At 49.8% G+C, this 17,184-nt stretch overlaps 1 protein-coding gene across 15 annotated transcripts in view; it reads right to left on the bottom strand.

Moving 5' to 3' along the window:
* The window catches only part of ABCD4 (ATP binding cassette subfamily D member 4), a 32,218-nt gene extending 23,124 nt beyond the window's left edge, over positions 1-9,094 (bottom strand). For 2 of the 15 annotated variants that reach the window (XR_006291527.1, XM_043548594.1), the window contains exons 1-6: positions 8,778-9,090; positions 6,821-6,948; positions 6,552-6,679; positions 3,924-4,063; positions 615-731; positions 157-282 (exon numbers count right to left, since the gene is read on the bottom strand). Coding sequence is in view for 11 of the 15 variants with exons in the window: in XM_043548594.1 (XP_043404529.1) it covers positions 157-282; positions 615-731; positions 3,924-4,063; positions 6,552-6,679; positions 6,821-6,948; positions 8,778-8,818 (680 nt within the window). In the remaining 4 variants the exon portion in view is untranslated. The other 13 variants (XM_043548607.1, XM_043548604.1, XM_037900676.2 and 10 more) reach the window with 12 other exon arrangements.
* Positions 9,095-17,184: the final 8,090 nt, after the last annotated feature.

The raw sequence follows: 17,184 nt of genomic DNA on the forward strand, positions 1-17,184 counted from the left end.
GAGCAGGCTGATTTGCTTAGTCTGAGGAGCGGGGAGGAGATTAGCCACATCTGGGTCACACACTGAGTGCACTGGACTGGGGGATGAGCAGGCTGGCATTAAACAGAGCCATTCCAGAAAGGAAGGGTCAGTGACAGCAAGACTCCGACCACTCACCTGAAATCCCCCTCCAGCTTCTCCTGATGCACCAGTTTCGACACAATGGGACTCATCAGCACCTTGTTAACAACAGTCCCAATGACAAAATACCCAAAGATACTTACTGGGCCCAGCCAGCCAGTGCTAAAGGGGAAGATGGAGAGAGGTTAGTTAGCAAACCCAGGAAAGGCCGCACACTAGACTGGGAGTGCAGTCAGAGCAACACCCACCCCACTATTGCTGGGAACCCTACACGTGAACCCCAGTACACTAGGACTAGGAACTCTACCCCCCTCCTGCTCCAGCATAGTCAGAGTCACCCCCACCAGATCAGTGCCAGGAATCCCACACCACATGCTAGTGTCAGGCTTCCAATTCCCAACCACTAAGTTCTGAGAACCATAGCACTCCCAGGGATGATATGAAAGCAGCTCTGAGAGGTGCAGTACTCCAATGGGAAGGTGGAGAGATCCTACCTCTGAAAGCACTGATAGGTGTAGTAGCCCAGCGTAAAAGGAGAGATGATGAGTTTACTGGCCATGGAGCTTAGCTGTCTGCAGAACCTCTCCACATCCTGACTGATTCGCTGGTCTCTGCTCGACATAAAACAACACTGACTGTTAAAGCCAAGTATGAAAACAAAACAAGAGATAATAAAGCCCTGTCAGGACGCACCTAGTTCCTTCCCCCACCACTTCCATCCCACACACTGGGCAGGGCTGTTCCATTGTCTAGTCTCAGGGTTTTGTCCAATCCAGTTTTTGAGGAAGTAATGGGGCTTCCACCACTTCCCTTGCGAAACCGTTCCTCAACCTGACAGGATGCCACTTATTAAGATGCCACTAACACCACCCAGGCACAATGTTCCTTTTATTATCTTCATCCCATTCCCAGTTTTACCCCTTAGCCCATCCTGAATCACCCTTCTCCCCCCTTGGTGCTCACAACCTACTTAGCCATCTCTTGGGGCCCCATGTGCACTACAAAACCCACCAAGTCACTTCCAGCCCCCTTAGCCTGATTAGACATACCAGTTAACAACACAGTGAGGGGCCCTAACCACACTGCCAAAGGCTGACCCTGCTGTAATGAGCTGCTTGACCGGATTATGTTTAGCGTGTAGGCTGGCCCCTTATGCAAGCTACACATATTTTTTCAAAACTTTCTCCATAAATCAATCCCTCACTTTCATTGCTCTCCTTTGAACTCCTTCCAATTTGTCAATACCTGCCTGGAAAGGAGGTGCCCTGAACCAACACAGTACAGGAGGTACGGTTTCCCTAGAGCCAGGGGGAGGGAGACTCTCCCCTTCTTAACTCTGACATGCTCCCTCTGCAACCCCAAAACAGCACCAGCTTTTTGTTTTTATGCTGCTCCATCATACACTGATCTTACTGCTGCCGCCCTCCCTCCTCACAAGTGTTTGTGACCATCTCTCATCCAGTTACATTTTAACTAGACTGGAAACCCAGGGCAGGAATGTTGTCTTTCCTTTGTCTGTTAAACATTTATAGCTCCATATAAGTAATATTAATTCGGATACCTTGCTAGAACTCTGAGCTGTTTGGATGTGATACCCTGATGGTGCCCATCTATTTATTCCCCCCCACGCAGAGGGGAGTGAGAGAGAAAGAAAGGGAGATTGTAAATCAAACTGACGAACTTTGTGTGAGCTAACAAGACACCACCTCACCATTACTGCTTAGCCTCTAACTTCCTGATGCAGAGGAAGATCCCTGAGGAAAACCCATCAGACACATTTATGTCCTGGAATATTTTCAATTATGAGCCATAGCAGAACACATTTGTTTGGCGGTGGGGAATGAGGAGTATTCCATAGCAACACATTCATTCTGCCGCAGAATTTAGGACTTGCTGCCGTACAATGTGGTCCCATGTTGCTGAGGAACCGAAGGGGCCCTGATTATATAGTGCACATCCCAAGGTTAAAAGCAAACATTTGACTAAGATAAGTCTGGTGAGGGGCCTCTCTGTTCCTTCCCTGAAGGAACAGCTGGGTGTGCATGAGTTTTTGGTTTTGATCCATGCTCTGCACTGATAGTGCCTATCACACTAACGAAGCAACCAGGTGTCTTGACCTTAGGCACTACTTTCTAAACTTTTTTCTGCAAGTTTGGTCTAGTGCAAAGTTTTGTCAGCAACAAACATTTTTTGAGGTGGGTGGCAGCTCCAGTCATGGCTGGAGAATCATAGTTCAGTGCCACTCCCGTATCTCCATCCCACACAGATGTGGTGCTAAATCACTTTTATTACAGAATGATCATGATCCTCTTACTTGAGAGGACTAAATTACCTGAAGTCATCTCCATTAACAAGAGTTATGGTCCCCATTAAGCAATCATTTCCTGTAACTATCTCTGGGCTCAGCTCAATTCCCTTGGAGGTGTCACCAGTAAGAGAAGTGAATTGTATCGCTAGCTATCCAAGTCTGAAGTACCCATTCCTCAGCCATAATGTCATTATGCAGCCATGTAACTTGCTACAGATTGTTTTTTTTTTTATTTCACTACAAATATTTAATCCAGAATCTGAACAAAAAAAAAAAATGCATACAGCCCCTATTCTCTCCAACCGTGATACGAGTGCAACTAACACAGTGTTGACTTCACAAATCTATAGGCAGCCTGAAACAATAGCTTTGGCAGGGGTGACAGCTAAATGGAGGGACCTCTCAAAAGCCTAAGGATGTTGATTCAAATGACAACATTAACTATTTAGCTGCTCATCATTTTATCAGAATCATCCAGCTAATATACTCCTCCTCTCTCCTGCTTGTTGATGCAGTGGCAAATATTGCAGTGGGGTGTAATGGAGAAGCAAATTGTCAAAGTCTGCTGAGATGAACTATGAGGAATTCAACTCTCCACCCACTACTCCCAAGTTCAAAGTCACGTCTGACTCTGCCCAAAAGGGGACAGAAAAGAGAAGATATACCCCCTTCTCGAGTTCTAAATGCCTCTACTGCAAGAAACAAAGCCAACTTAGGACTCCTAAGCCTTTCCCAGGTGTCAAAAGCCCTGCCTGACCCCTGCCTGCCTGTCAAAACCTCTGAGAAAAACACCTGCATCAAATTAAAAATTCTGGGTAGTTTAAGATCAAAACAAACAAAGAAGCCTGTCCCAACTGGACTGGGGAGAGGGGGGAAGAGGGCGGAAGGGAACCAGCTGTATGGTTCCAAGGTCCCTGCCACAGGATCATGTGCTGTACAGCATGTTGAGTCTTGTTTATAACCAACACCTCTGTGCAAATAACTAGTCTCATTATTTTAAGCCTCAAGTGGGCATATTTTCCTTGCTCCATATTTGAGCTCTGTCAAAGAGGAAGGATTTACCCTGGGCAAAGCACCAGCCCAAAGGATGATCTCACATCCCTACCAGGTGGAGCAGAGTCTTTGAGAGGGAAGCAAGGCCCGCGGGAGGGAGCTGGCTGTGGGGGCAGGGGGAGCTGCATGAGGCAGGAAAGACCAGGCAGCAAAGAAGAAGACCCACCAACAGAAACAACAGCACTTTGTCAACCTGCAGGCAGTGAGATCTTTTGGCAATGAAGAGTTTTCTCTGTCAGGAACTGCCTCCCACCAGGCACAGAGATAGGGACCCAGGCCACCCAGCCCTACAGAAAAACCCACAGAGCAGAATTACACACACAGAGAGCTCAAAACGGCCCCCTACCAAGGGTAGCCAGATACACAGACATGACAGCCAAAGAGCGAGAAGCAGTTCAGGAGACACCAAGCAAGAGGCTGAAAGAAGTTTCGAACAGCCTACGGATTATCGATGTCCTCACGCAGCACGTTCAGGGTGTAATACACCTGGCCCTGGAAATAGTAGCCATGAAGGTATTCGGTGAGAGTCTTCCTCCAGCTCACATACATCAGGTTACAGATAAACTGGTCCAAGCTTTTCAGCTGGGATGAGGCAAAGAGAGACAGAAAGAGGGGCAGGGAGAGCAATCATTTAACGATACAAATCCAAAATGAATCAGAAATAAAAAACTAAATAGCCCATTCCACATTCAGCTGTCTGCACAGGGTAGAAGGGAGTATCAGTCCCTCCCTTTGGGCACTAAGCTCCAAGAGCAATGTTGCGAGCTGTACTCCTGGAGGAATTCTGTGCCAAAAAATTAAAAATTCTGCACACAATATTTTAATATTCTGCATATTTTATTTGTCAAAACAACAATATAAATCACACCAGTTTCAATTATTTTTTGTCATTTATTTCAAAATACCCGTCGGCAAGTAGGTCTTTAACAATACAGACATCAAAAAAAGATCCAGGAAATGTTTTTTGACAAATAGATTCCTTATTAGGCATATTAATACAGAACTCTAAATAATAATTCATTTAAACTACAATACAGAACTGTATTTCCCGCACGCCCCAGAAACAGTGCAAAGGCTTGGGGGAGTCGGGGGTAACGGAGGAGGTAAGGGAGAGGAAAGTAAATTGTTGGGAAAGAGCCTGGGTGTTAACTTGGAGGGCTGTTGGGTATGGGTAGGAAAAGTATGGAACAGGTTTTGTCGGGGGGTGAGGAGGAATTGTTAGCGAGCTTCCCCCAGGCTGACCCTTAGCCTCTCCCACTCAGACACATCTGCCCTGTCCCCATATATTCCAGCACCCCTATGTCCTTGCACCCCCTGTCTACATGTGTCCCTCCACCCCCACTCAGACACCAACTCCCATGTGGCCCGCGCTCCTCCCCCTGTCCCTATGTGTCTTTGTGCCCCCACTCAAACACCCTCTGTCCCTATGTAGCTCCGCACTCCCCCATCACCATGTGGCCCTACACCTCCTTCCCCCTCACTGTGGACCTGTTCCTCCACTCCCATTCAGCCCCTGCCCCAGTCTGTCCTCCCATACTAGCCCTTATGAGCCCCCGTCTGACTCCCCCAGCGCCCCACACTGTCTCCCCATAGCCCCTGTCTCCTGACCTGGCCTAACAGGTGCTGTGAAGAAGGCAGGCTCTTTCTCTTCCCTAGCTGGCTGGGAGCTGCTGCTGAGTTCTATCGCCACAACGCCTTCTGGTGAGTAAAAGGCAGAACTGCAGAAGTTATTTTCTGCTGGGAGCTTCTGCTGTTCTTGCCCCACAGCACCCTTGTGATAAATGAAAGGGGGGAGGGAGGAAGCTCCCTTTTATGGATCCAGCCCACCAGTTAGCTATAAAATTTCTCTTAGTAGCTGTTTTCTACTTGCTTTACCTGTAAAGGGTTAAAAATCTCACTGCGATGCAAAGGTAAAAGGAAGTGAGTAGGCACCTGGCCAAAAGAGCCAATGGGAAGGCTAGAACTTTTTAAAATTGAAACAAGACTCCCCTTTTGTCTGTCTGTTGTTGTTCTTGGGGAGAGGCAGACAGGGATGCAGTTATGCTGTAAGAAGCTTTGGGCCAGGTATGAAAAATCATTGGTGTCATACCTAGAAACTACTCATTTGAAATCCCAGACATGTAAGTAAACCAGGAAATGTCTAGGGAGATGCGATTAGGTTTATCTCTTTTTATTTCTTTATAGCTTATGGACTCCTCTGTGCTGACCCCAAATGCTTTTGTTTTGCTTGTAACCTTTAAGTTGGACCTCAAGAACGTTATTCTTGATGCTTAATCTTTGTAAATGGTTGTTTGTTTTTTTTAAAATCTAGCAACAGCCTGACTTTCCAGATGTATTTTCTTTCTTTTTGTTTTTAATAAAATGTACCTTTTTAAGAACAGGATTGGATTTTTGTGTCCTAAGAGGTTTGTGCACATGTTGAAATCAGCTGTTGCCACCAGCTAATTAAACCTTTGTTTTTTTCCTCAGTTCTTCCCCAGGGTGGGGGTGGGGGTGAAAGAGCTTGAGGGTACCCCACAGGAAGGAATTCCCAAGTGCGCCTTCTTGGGTCCTCAAAGGGGTTTTTCACTTGGGTGGTGGCAGCATCTACCCATCCAAGGTCAGAGAAAAGCTGTAACCTTGGGAGTTTAATACAAGCCTGAAGTGGCCAGTATTAATTTTTAGAATCCTTGCGGGCCCCCACCTTCTGCACTCAAAGTGCCAGAGGAATCAGCCTTGACAGTCCTCTGGTGGGCAAAAGGCAGAACTGCAGCAACATTTCGGCAGCAACTTTTTCTGCATAAAAAATTTAAGATATGCATGGCTCATTAATTATGCACACATGTAGTAGTGCAGAATTCCACCAGGAGTAAAGCTGACAAGGGATCCCTGGTCTGATCAAGGGATCCCAGGCCATCTGGAGAACCCAGGCTTGAGAGCACATGCTTCAGCCTACAGAGGGCTCTCCTTTTTTATAGGGTCCCTCTCTGTTCCTCCCCATCCTAAGAGTGAAGACGAGGAAGGGTTACTGTCTTACCATAGGGTCCCTCTTTGCTCTCCCTAGCCCTCTAGGAGCACATGCCTCTCTTACCGTGGAATTGAGTACGATGAGTATCGCAGCAATCGCAGTCAGGGTTTTGAACCCAGAGAAGTCCTTGCTCCCCAGGACCCTGTAGTACTGGCTGGGGATCAATCCCACCTGGTAAACGACCAACTGCTCTGGGAGACAACAAGAAAAATAGAGGGAAAATGAAGGGCTGAGGAGGCACAGTGGAGGAGGGGCAAGAAGCATGCCCCAGTGAAAGGCCTGGACTTGCACCCCTCCCCTCCATCCCCCAGCCCAGCCATTCACTAGCTCACCCAACAGGGCAATGCTCAGCAGGGTCAGGAACATGAGCACATTCTGGGAGGACCATCTGGGAAACAAGATGGCCTGGATCTTCCTGAAGCGTCGCAGGAACTGTAGGTCCAGCTGGGGCTGGGGCCTGCTGAGAGAGAGAAAGAAAGAGCAGGAGAGTGAGGTTAGCAAGCAGGCACTAGACTCCTGAAGGTGCGCTATGTAATCTGCCTTTTACAGAGAAGTAGCCATCTCTGCTCCACCCCACCCCAGGGCCTGCTTCCCTGGAACCGGACTCTATCAACCCTTCCTCTACCTCAATGGAGGAGCCTCACATCCCCAGTGACAGTTGCAGGAGAGGCCACGGACCAGCCTCGGGGCACCAGGAGTGCAGTGATCCTCAAAATAAAGGACTCTACATGCCAAGAGAACAAACTGCAGAGCTGCCCCATGGAAGATACACCTGCTTGGTCCAAGGCCAGCCAGCCAGTCAGGGGTCAAGTGTGTTAATAAGAATTCATTAGTCAGGGATTCCACAGCAGAGCATTTGTGCTGGAGGATCCCAAAGGAAAGTAGCCAAGATGGCTCTTCATGTTGGAGAATATGAATCCTTTCTTGTGCCTTCTACAGGCTGGGATAGGCTTGGCCCCCCATCATGCTTCATGCATCAGGCAGGATCCAGGCCTTATGGTTGGATGGTGAGATTGATTCCACCCACTGAGTGCGAATCAGAGAAGCTGCTGCTCCAGCACTCTAGATCTACCTCCAGTGCATGCCCAAGAAGTGTGGCTATTTTACACTCTGTCAAGATGCATCTAACTTGTCCTGCCAATGAAACACCTGAACGGGGAAAAAAAGATGATTCCGTCTAGGGGAGAGGTAAAGCCCAGTTATTCACAATCCCTTGGAAAAGTGGCCCACCTGACTCGAGTTGGATTCTAAAGTCTAACCAAAGTGCTGAGGCTAAAGCCATCTTCCTGTTCTGTTGCTCCAACAATTCCCCCGTCTCTGGGTCACACTCCCTTCATTAGTTTCACATCTTCTTCTGCATCACATTCCCATCCTGGACATCAGCCTCCAGGCTCTCTCTCAGCTCTCACCACCTTTTGCTATCCAAAGGACACCCCCCCCCACCCCCCATTCTCTGCCAGCTCCCCTTCCCTAGCTATCTAGGTACTTGTGTGGCCCTTATTGCTGTAATATCAGAACACACTCAGGCTCCTTTCCAGTCCCCCACAGACAGCTGAGTCAGCCCCACACCACCCTGGACTAGCCTCTGGGATCCTGGACACCATACAGCTTCCCTCTCCTCTTCCTCCCGTCCTGCTTCCAGCTATGCCCCCACCCCCTACCCCCGCCAACCAATGGAGGACGCGTTGCCTGACAGGGGGTACAGGGTATTGGCTGGCACGGGGTACAGGGTATGTGGGGGGCGTATTGGCTGGCGGGGGGGTATGTGGGAGGGCTCCAGCCAACGTTCCTCTACCCTATACCCCACCAGCCAAAGAACCCCCACATCCCCCATACCCCCTCCAGCCAACGTGCCCCTACCCTATACCCCACCAGCCAAACAACCCCCACATCCCCCGTACCCCCTCCAGCCAACGTGCCCCTATCCTATGCCCCACCAGCCAAAGAACCCCCACGTCCCCCGTACCCCCTCCAGCCAACGCGCCCCTACCCTATACCCCACCAGCCAAACAACCCCCACATCCCCCGTACCCCCTCCACTCAAAGTTCCTCTACCCTATACCCCACCAGCCAAAGAACCCCCACGTCCCCCGTACCCCCTCCAGCCAACGTGCCCCTACCCTATACCCCACCAGCCAAAGACCCCCCACATCCCCCGTACCCCCTCCAGCCAACGTGCCCCCATACCCCCTGCACGCCCTGCCAGAAAACGCGCCCCCCACATACCTCTTACCCCCGCCAACCAACGCGCCCCCATATCCCTCCCCACTGCACTCCGCTCCCACTCACCGGCTGCCGGCGCTCCCCACCGTTGCGCTCCCGACAGCCATGAGCCCAGCACCCCCCGAACCGGGCCCCGCCGCCGCCGCCCGGGCCAGAGTCCGAAACAGATCGTCACTTCGCCAGCGTCCTGCCCCGCCCCCAGCACCATGTGATGAATATTCATCACTTCTTCTGAATATTCATGAGATGCCCTTCTCAGCCCGCCCACCAATGGAACTATAGAGTCTCTACACCACGAGGCAGACAGGCGCCGGCAGGGACCAAAGAATTCGACAGCTGAGATAGAGCAGTTCCGGGAAAGGGAGGGCGCGGACGCGGTCAACATGGCGGCAGGGAAGGAAAATCCCATACGATAGACATCTCGCGGGGGGGGGCTAGAAGGGCCACGAGTCCGCTGCTGCTGCTCCTGTTACACTCCCACCCAGCGGATAAGAAGATACTGCAGCCCCATAAAGTCTGGAATCACCAGCACCGCTCCCTACAGCACAGCACCCCCTAGCGCCACTGTCTGCAACACTCGGGAGAGCAGTGCTAGAGGGCACAGCGTCCCCTACCGAGTCACCACATGGCTCTTTGTAGCATCTGGACTTTCTTTGGGCCTCCCCTCCATTTTCCAGCCCTTCTTCTTTTCAGAAATACATTTCCCCAGGGCTGACATAGATCAGGCTCATGCGCAGATGAATTATTTAGGAAACTCTGGACATGATAAAGGAGATCTTTTTGAGTTATGGTAGAAATGTGCAGCTCTCCTAATAATATTCACAGTCAAAGATTTGCAACATAAAATTTTCTTCATTCAAATCCCTTAAAACAGTGGTTCCCAAACTGGGGTTCGTGAACCCTTGGGGGTTCGTGAAATGTATAAGGGGGTTCTCAGAAAAAAATTCTGTAATGGCGGACAGAGCTGACCCGAGGGACTCCAACCCCCGCGGGGGCCGGCAGCCCAAGCCCCATGAGGCGCGGGGGCCGGCAGCCCGAGCTCCGTGACCATGACTTCCTGGCAGAACAAGTTTAAGCTTTGTTGTATTGTAATCATGCGTTGTTTGCCTGGACTGCTCAAGACCCGAATCCTTGTGGGAGGAACTCTTTATTTGAGTTGGCTTCTTAAATACCTTCATGCTGTTTCACGTCTGGTACTCCTTGATGAAACATGTAGGATATGAGCTACAGAAGTGAAATCTTGGAAGAGTGTTGCCATTTTCATAATGTAATAAAATTAATAATGTAATGATAAATAATAATGTAATGATAAATAGTGTGTAATAAGAGTGTCATAAAAAAAACAAATTATTTCCAAGATCACTGCTTCTATAATTTATGCTTCTATAATTTATGGAAATATTCATTTTTAGGAGGGGGTTCACGAGATTTGATATTTTCGTGAAAGGAGTTCATGGACTGTTAAAGTTTGGGAACCACTGCCTTAAAACACATCCTGCTGCCATGCCTAGTGCTGTGAATAGTACAGCCAGAGAATATAACCCTCCTCTGGTCAATTCCACGTGAGCTGCATTGTGTTTGCACTGTGAGCCCCTTGTACAAAGATGAGCACGCAGTGATGTCACTTAAAGAACAATAAAGCAGTAGGAATATAGGGCAAGCTTACACTGATTGTCATCTTTTTATCTCTTACATTTTTCACAGCTGAGTCACTCTCTGACAGCTTACAGCAGTTACATATCTTCCCAGATTTCAGAGTAGCAGCCGTGTTAGTCTGTATTCGCAAAAAGAAAAGGAGTACTTGTGGCACCTTAGAGACTAATCAATTTATCTGAGCATAAGCTTTCGTGAGCTACAGCTCACTTCATCGGATGCGCTTTCGTGAGCTACAGCTCACTCATCAGATGCATCCGATGAAGTGAGCTGTAGCTCACAAAAGCTTATGCTCAAATAAATTTGTTAGTCTCTAAGATATCTTCCCAGAGAAACCAAAGAAATCTCCATCCAGCGCACAAAGTTAAGGTTGAGAATTTCTCCCCTCTACAAACAATTCAAGTTACCATGACATTAATTTAAATGTTCCCAGTCAGGAACTTCCCAGTAATAATTCCAACACCAACCCACAAACTCCTCCACCCTGATGTTCCAGCACCAACTCCTTACAAATAGGAAGTGGTTTGGCCAAACCCTATCTCCTCAAACAAAGCCCAACCAAACTCTCTGTATGAGTCAGGACTGGTACCATCAACATTATGGCTTGCCAACGCAATCTGAGTCTGCTGCCAGCACAGCTCTTCTGGGGAGTTTCCCTGGCTGCACCAGTCCGGAGCCCAAAATGTCATGTTAAGCCCAACACAGGGAAGCTACACGTTTACATTCTGGGCTGCTGCTGTCAACAAAGCTTTCTGGTGTCTCCAGTTCAAAAATGGGCACCACCACTTGTTTCTGGGGAGCAAGGAGCCTGACCCTCCCCATGAAGATCCCCACCGACTGAGAGAAGGCCCCTGCAGGTGGCAAGCATTCCTCTCAAGTGTGCTACTGCCAGCGGGGCTGAGGAAGGGAAGGAGAACAGCAGGGTTGATGACTTGTGGGGTGGGAATAGAGGGGGGAGCATTCACAGAAGCATCCCAAGTAACCAGAACCTTTTGTGATGGCCCTGTTGCTCTTTTCAAACAGGTTTCTCTTTCCAGGATCACACAATACGGTGCAAACAGCATATTGGCAAGCAAAGAAGACATTAGACTAATACACAGTAGGCAGGTGGTGGTTAACAGCATAATCCCATGTGTGTCCCATGATCCTGCAATGAAACCCCCTATTGTAAAGGATAAACACAAGTGGTCAGAGTGGAGGTTGGTGAAGGAGCAGAAGAGGGAGGCACAGTGAGACTGATGCGAAATGGGGAGGGTCTGTGGTAGGAAGTTGAAGTAGGTGGCAGAATAGGGTCTGTGTTGGAACCTAAGTTACCACTGACTTTCCTGGCCTTTCAGCAATCTCATCTTTAATGCCGGAGTCAGTTAAAGCTATTGTTTTTGAAACTGTATCTTAACTCTGGGTTAGGAAACCTTTTTGCTTGAGGGAAATCTGATTGTAAAGAGATTTGAGCCCCTTTGGGCTTGGGGCCCACATTTCCTCACAATCCCCCCTCGCACCTGGACCTCTCTTTGTATCTCTTCTCCCACTGCGCCTTTGGGCCTTTCCTTGCACACACACAACCCCTGTGCCCAGACCATGCTCCCTTTGTCCACACACCAACCAGCCTCACTCCCCTGTCCTGTCCAATCCCTCCTTGCAGGTCACTCCTCTTGGCTGCTTCCCCACACTCCTCTCTACTCAGGCACTAGCTGGTCCTGTGCCTGATCAGTTTAAAAAGCAACAAAAAAAATCAGACTCTACATAATCAATTAAAATGCACACAATCTGCCTCCTTGCAAATATCGCTCTCCCACCTGGTTCGCGTCTCAGCTCCCTCCCACCACAGGCTGTTGTGATTTACAGCTTTATCAGTCATATTTAAAGCTCAAGCCCACCACCACTGTCAAACACTGAGCCCACTAGCATGGAATGTTATGGATACTGGTAACCATATTTCCCCAAAGGGAAAACGGGACACCGCCTGGGGCTAGCCCGAGGGTCCCCACTGCCTGCGTGGGGCCAGCTCCTGCCACTCACCCTCCCCGCTTGCGCGGGGCCAGGCCAGCCTGAGCTGCTCGCCCAAACCCTCCCTCCCCCCACACATTCCTTCCTGCCCCGCTAGCAGTTGCACCCAACTTTTCTGGCAAACTGGGCATTTGTCCCATTTGTTCTTGCCAACTGATGATCAAATAAATTTGTTAGTCTCTAAGGTGCCACAAGTACTCCTTTTCTTCTTGCGAATACAGACTAACACGGCTGCTACTCTGAAACCAGTCTTTAAGAGGTGGCATTTGAGAGCCTTGTCATGTCAGTAATCACTGGAATTTATCTGCCTCGCTCTCCCTCCCACTAGGAAGATTAAGTGGCTTCCCAGCAGGGACAGAATATTCATGTCCGGGTTGTTATAAACTGGACTCCACTTTGAATGCTTGGAAACCAGGGGATCTGACACACATATACATGCTGGGCTGCAATTGTCTATTCCAACTCCTTTCCCACCACCTCTTTGTCCTCCCCCTGCCTCATACAGCACCTGCTGTGAGCTCCATTTAGTGTATCAGTTCCAAGAATTTCCCCAGCTCTTCCTGACACAGCCAAGATCAAGAACAAAAGAGAAACGCACCCTCTGGGCCTCTCTATCAGCTTTCTTCCCCCTCCCCCCCAGAGCCCGTGTCCAAGACAGTCGGAGCCGCTCTCAGCACTGAACATTTACATCTTTTATGACACCCTTCCCACTTCTCACACTTCTTCACTAGCAAAGGCTGTGTCCATTCCAGGACATGCCTCGGGGCAGGGCTGGGGAGTGAGTCCTGGAGTCAGACCTTCTGGGGAAGCACTGCACTGTTTACACCACAGGCCATTTCATATCCGCTGTTCTGGCGACACGCTCCAAACGACCCCCTCTGCACTGCAGGCTGAGGGATTTGCTATTGATTCAGAAGTTAGAGAAGGAAGAGCTCTAGTTGGTCCCATACAGCTGACCCCCTCCCAGCAGTGCAACGTAATTCCCTCTGGTGTACTAAGCAGGGCTTTGGCCAGTCCAGTTCTCAATGAGCCATGAGATAAGGCTGCCACTCCCTTCTCTGTGCAGAGCTTGACTGATCTCACCGTTCAGAAATTGCCTGAGATTCAGCCTGTAGTTTCCTAGGTGTCAGTCCATCCTTTTGCTCTCAGTTATAACCCCTTGCATGCCTCCCACAATCCTCCTACCTCCTGGCTGTTGTCCCCCCTGAGCCCGATGTTCCATACCCAAGCTAGACAGATTTAGCTCTATTCAACTTTCCTCATCAGTCAGTCTCTCAAGCCCCTGTTGCTTGTTCTTGTTGCTGCTCTCCAGCTCCTTCCAGTTTGCGGTCACAGCAGAGGCAGAGCTGTATGGACAGTGACTATACATTCTCTTTGACAGAGTGACAGTGGCTTCTTTGCAGCTAGACTGCATTGCAAGCTGCCTGTTCTCCACATTCAGTCTCTTCCAGACATTCCTGCTTCCCAGGTTCCCCCTGCCGGTAGCTGGGTTTGGGATTATCTTCCTCCAGACATATCAGCAGAAGCTTTCCAAAGTTGAGTCTTGCTCTGCTGTTTCCTGCCCATGGGTCTAATCTCTAGGCCCTTTTATAGTTCTCTGTATTCCCTGGAGCTGGCAGCTGCTCACAACTCAGTGTCATCAGCAAGTGTCATAGCAGGTTGTTCAGTCCCCCTTTTGGATCATTAATGAGGAAATTAAATATAATTCGGCCTATTATTGTCCCCTGCACTCCCACTCCCTTTGTCTTCCTCTTGCTCTCAAGTCTATGTGTGTAGGTTGGTGCCTGTCATCCTAGTATCTAATGACTCTGCTTCTTCTCACCCCATTCACTATGCTTGGATTAACCTTCCTTTTCCAGAGGGCCAAGCAGCCTTACTCTCCTCTTCCAAATCTCTCCTTGTGGTTCACCGTCTATCACTAACCTCCAACCCCTACTCCTCCCAGGTCCTACTGGCAGCCCCTGTTCCTGGGAAAGGGGTAGGGAAAGGGGTAGCAAGGAGATCTTCTGGGACCCCTCCCCCCGCCCCGAAAGAAGCCCTGGACTGTGAGGCTCCTTGAGAGTTCTTGGCACAAGCATGGGAGGAAATCAGTCACCAAACTCACATCAGGTCTTCACTAACACTGGGGGTGGGGGACATTCACCAGGTCTCCACTGCGGGTAGAGTTATTATGACACAGGAAAAGCAAGGGGAAGAGCAGCCCCCATCCCCTTCCACAGAGAGCCTGCTGGGGGCTGAATGCTTTTATGTGCATGCGGGAGGGAAGGAAAGTGTGAGGGGATCAGAAGAGAAATGCTTTGATCTTGACTTTGAATCTTCAGCAGTTCCCAGAACTTCCCCTCCCCCACCACCTGCTGCCAGGAGCTTGCCCAGCATTATAGGACATGGGCTGGGATAAGCTGGCGTCTCCCCCTCCTGTCCAACAGCAGGGAACTGAGCTGTGCATTACAGTCACCCCTAAGGACAGCCCCCCAGAGCAGAAAACAGAGCCCAGAACCAGCGTTAAATCAGTCCATGGCAGGCACCCTTTGCAAAAGCGGGGTGCGGGAGAAGGGAACCCAACTGGGCAGGTACCTTGAGCGAGGAGGGCAGGGAGCCTAAGAGTGCAGAAGCCCAGAGCATGTCATTGGAAATCAAAGGCAGAGATGAGAAAGCCATTTGGGTCCCATCTCTATTATCCCAGGGCAGGACTGTCCCTCTTGTAAATGGGCCAGTGCATTTTCTGGTCTGAAATGACTCAAGCAATGGGGCCTCTCCCCTCCTGCTCACCTTCCCCTGGAGGGACAAGTCTCCCCCGAGCCACTCTCTGAGCAAGGGTTTCCCCTTCCTTCATTTCATTCCATTACCCTCAGTCCCTGCCCCTGGTATCACCCTAATTAGTTCCTCTCCCTCCGTAAGGGTTAACCCAGTGGTTCTCAAACTTTAGTACCAGTGACCCCTTTCACATAGCAAGCCTCTGAGTGTGACCCCTCCTTATAAATTAAACACACTTTTTTATATATTTAACATCATGATAAATGCTGGAGGCAAAGCGGGGTTTGGGGTGGAGGCTGACAGTTCGTGACCCCCCCATGTAATAACCTCGTAACCCCCTGTGGGGTCCTGACCCCCAATTTGAGAACCCCTGGGTTAACCCCTCTGATGCTAGCTGTCCCTCCCCTCTAGTCCTTACTTAGCTCAGCTACACAGATTTAGCTCATTTAATCTTTCCCCATAATTCAATTGCTCTAGTCTCTGAGCCTTTTTGTTGCTCTTCTCTGAACTCTCCCTATCTCAGAGAGAGGTGCCCAGAACTGAACATAATATCCCACCAGAGCTGTACAGAGAGAGGCTCTCACCCCTCTGTCTCCTGACCTGGGGCCACTGCACTGACCCAGCTTTTGGTGCAATTTGCAAACTCCACCCTGCTTGCTGCAAACTCTTCCCACTTCCCAGGTTTCAGCTTCTCTGCAGAACAGCACATGAGTAAGAGGGGAGAAGTCAAACCACAGGAACAGATGTGCAGCACCCTCAACTCCCATAGACTTCCATGGGAATGGAGGGAGCTCAGCACCTTGCTGGACTGAGCCCTGAGAAAGGCAAAGAACAAAATCTATTCTTTAGAGAAGGGCTGAGCGACATGAGCCCTGAATCCATTCAGATCAACTCAGGCCAAATCCAGAGCTAGAAGAATCACCCCAGCAGCAGTCTGACCCACCCAGAACAGAGCCTGGCTCTAGCTGTGACACACAGAAGATTGGGCAATTATACGACATCCCACAGCCCAAAATCAATCGGTCTCCTCTGTCCTCCCCTGAACAATGCTGGAGTCAATGAGTTACTTGGACTTGCTCAGCCCATACTCCGTTCTGGAGGGTCCCCTGTATCTGATCCTGTGAGGGAAGTTGACTCTGCATTGGAGTTGGTGGGGTAGGGAGAGGAGAGTGCTTTCTTCTTATTTGGGGGAGAGTGTGGAATGTGCTCAAATGTCCCCCCCTTCCCCTTTTCAGGCGCTGTCAGAGTCATCACATTCCAGTGACGCAGCTACAAATGCCCCTCCTTGAACAAGAACCCAGCTCTATGCCCTGCGGACACTCCTCCCCCATTTAAAAAACACCAGGGAGAGTTACAAATGTCTATTGAAAACTGGATCAGTTTTCTGCACAGAAATGCATGTGCCGATGGCTCAGAGCAGACAGGCCTGACTTACAACATGGCAGAGAACCCACCATGAGAAACTGAGCCCAGCTGGATTCTGTGCCCCCCCGCCCCAGGGCTTGTTTGAGGAAGGACGGGCTGCAGCAGGCAGGTTAAAGCACAACAGCTAAACCACAAATGTCTCCATGACCTACAGAAAAAAAACCCAGCCTCCTCAGAACCAAGTAACAGAGAGCAACGGTGTCTCCCGCTGACCTGGCCCGGGGAACAGGCGGCACCAAGCACAGAAAAACACTAACTGCTTGTTTATACGCTGCAAGCCTGTGTGTGCAGTGATCTGCATAACAGAACTGCTCAGGGGTGTCTCTTTGTGTGCTTTCCAGCCCCCATGTTAATCACTGATCCAGCTGACTCTGGATTTACCAGTGTCCCAGGCTTGTGAGCCCAGCCTTGCAAATAAGACCAAAAAGTTACAAAGAGAAGGGTGCAGGAGAACATTGTTAGAGTGTCTGTGGGTGTGCTAGGGAGAAGGGAGCCAGCCAGGCTGCCAGGGAGAGGTGTTTCTGAATCAGGGTCCGAGGGAGAAGGAAACTGGCTATGCAGCTGCCCAAGGTGTCAGGGAGAAGGAGGCTAAACTGGCAGCTCTTTGGGTTCCTCTCCCTCATTCACTCTCTCT

This window comes from Chelonia mydas, chromosome 6 (genome assembly GCF_015237465.2).
Source record: "Chelonia mydas isolate rCheMyd1 chromosome 6, rCheMyd1.pri.v2, whole genome shotgun sequence".
In the NCBI taxonomy this organism is placed as follows: domain Eukaryota; kingdom Metazoa; phylum Chordata; order Testudines; family Cheloniidae; genus Chelonia; species Chelonia mydas.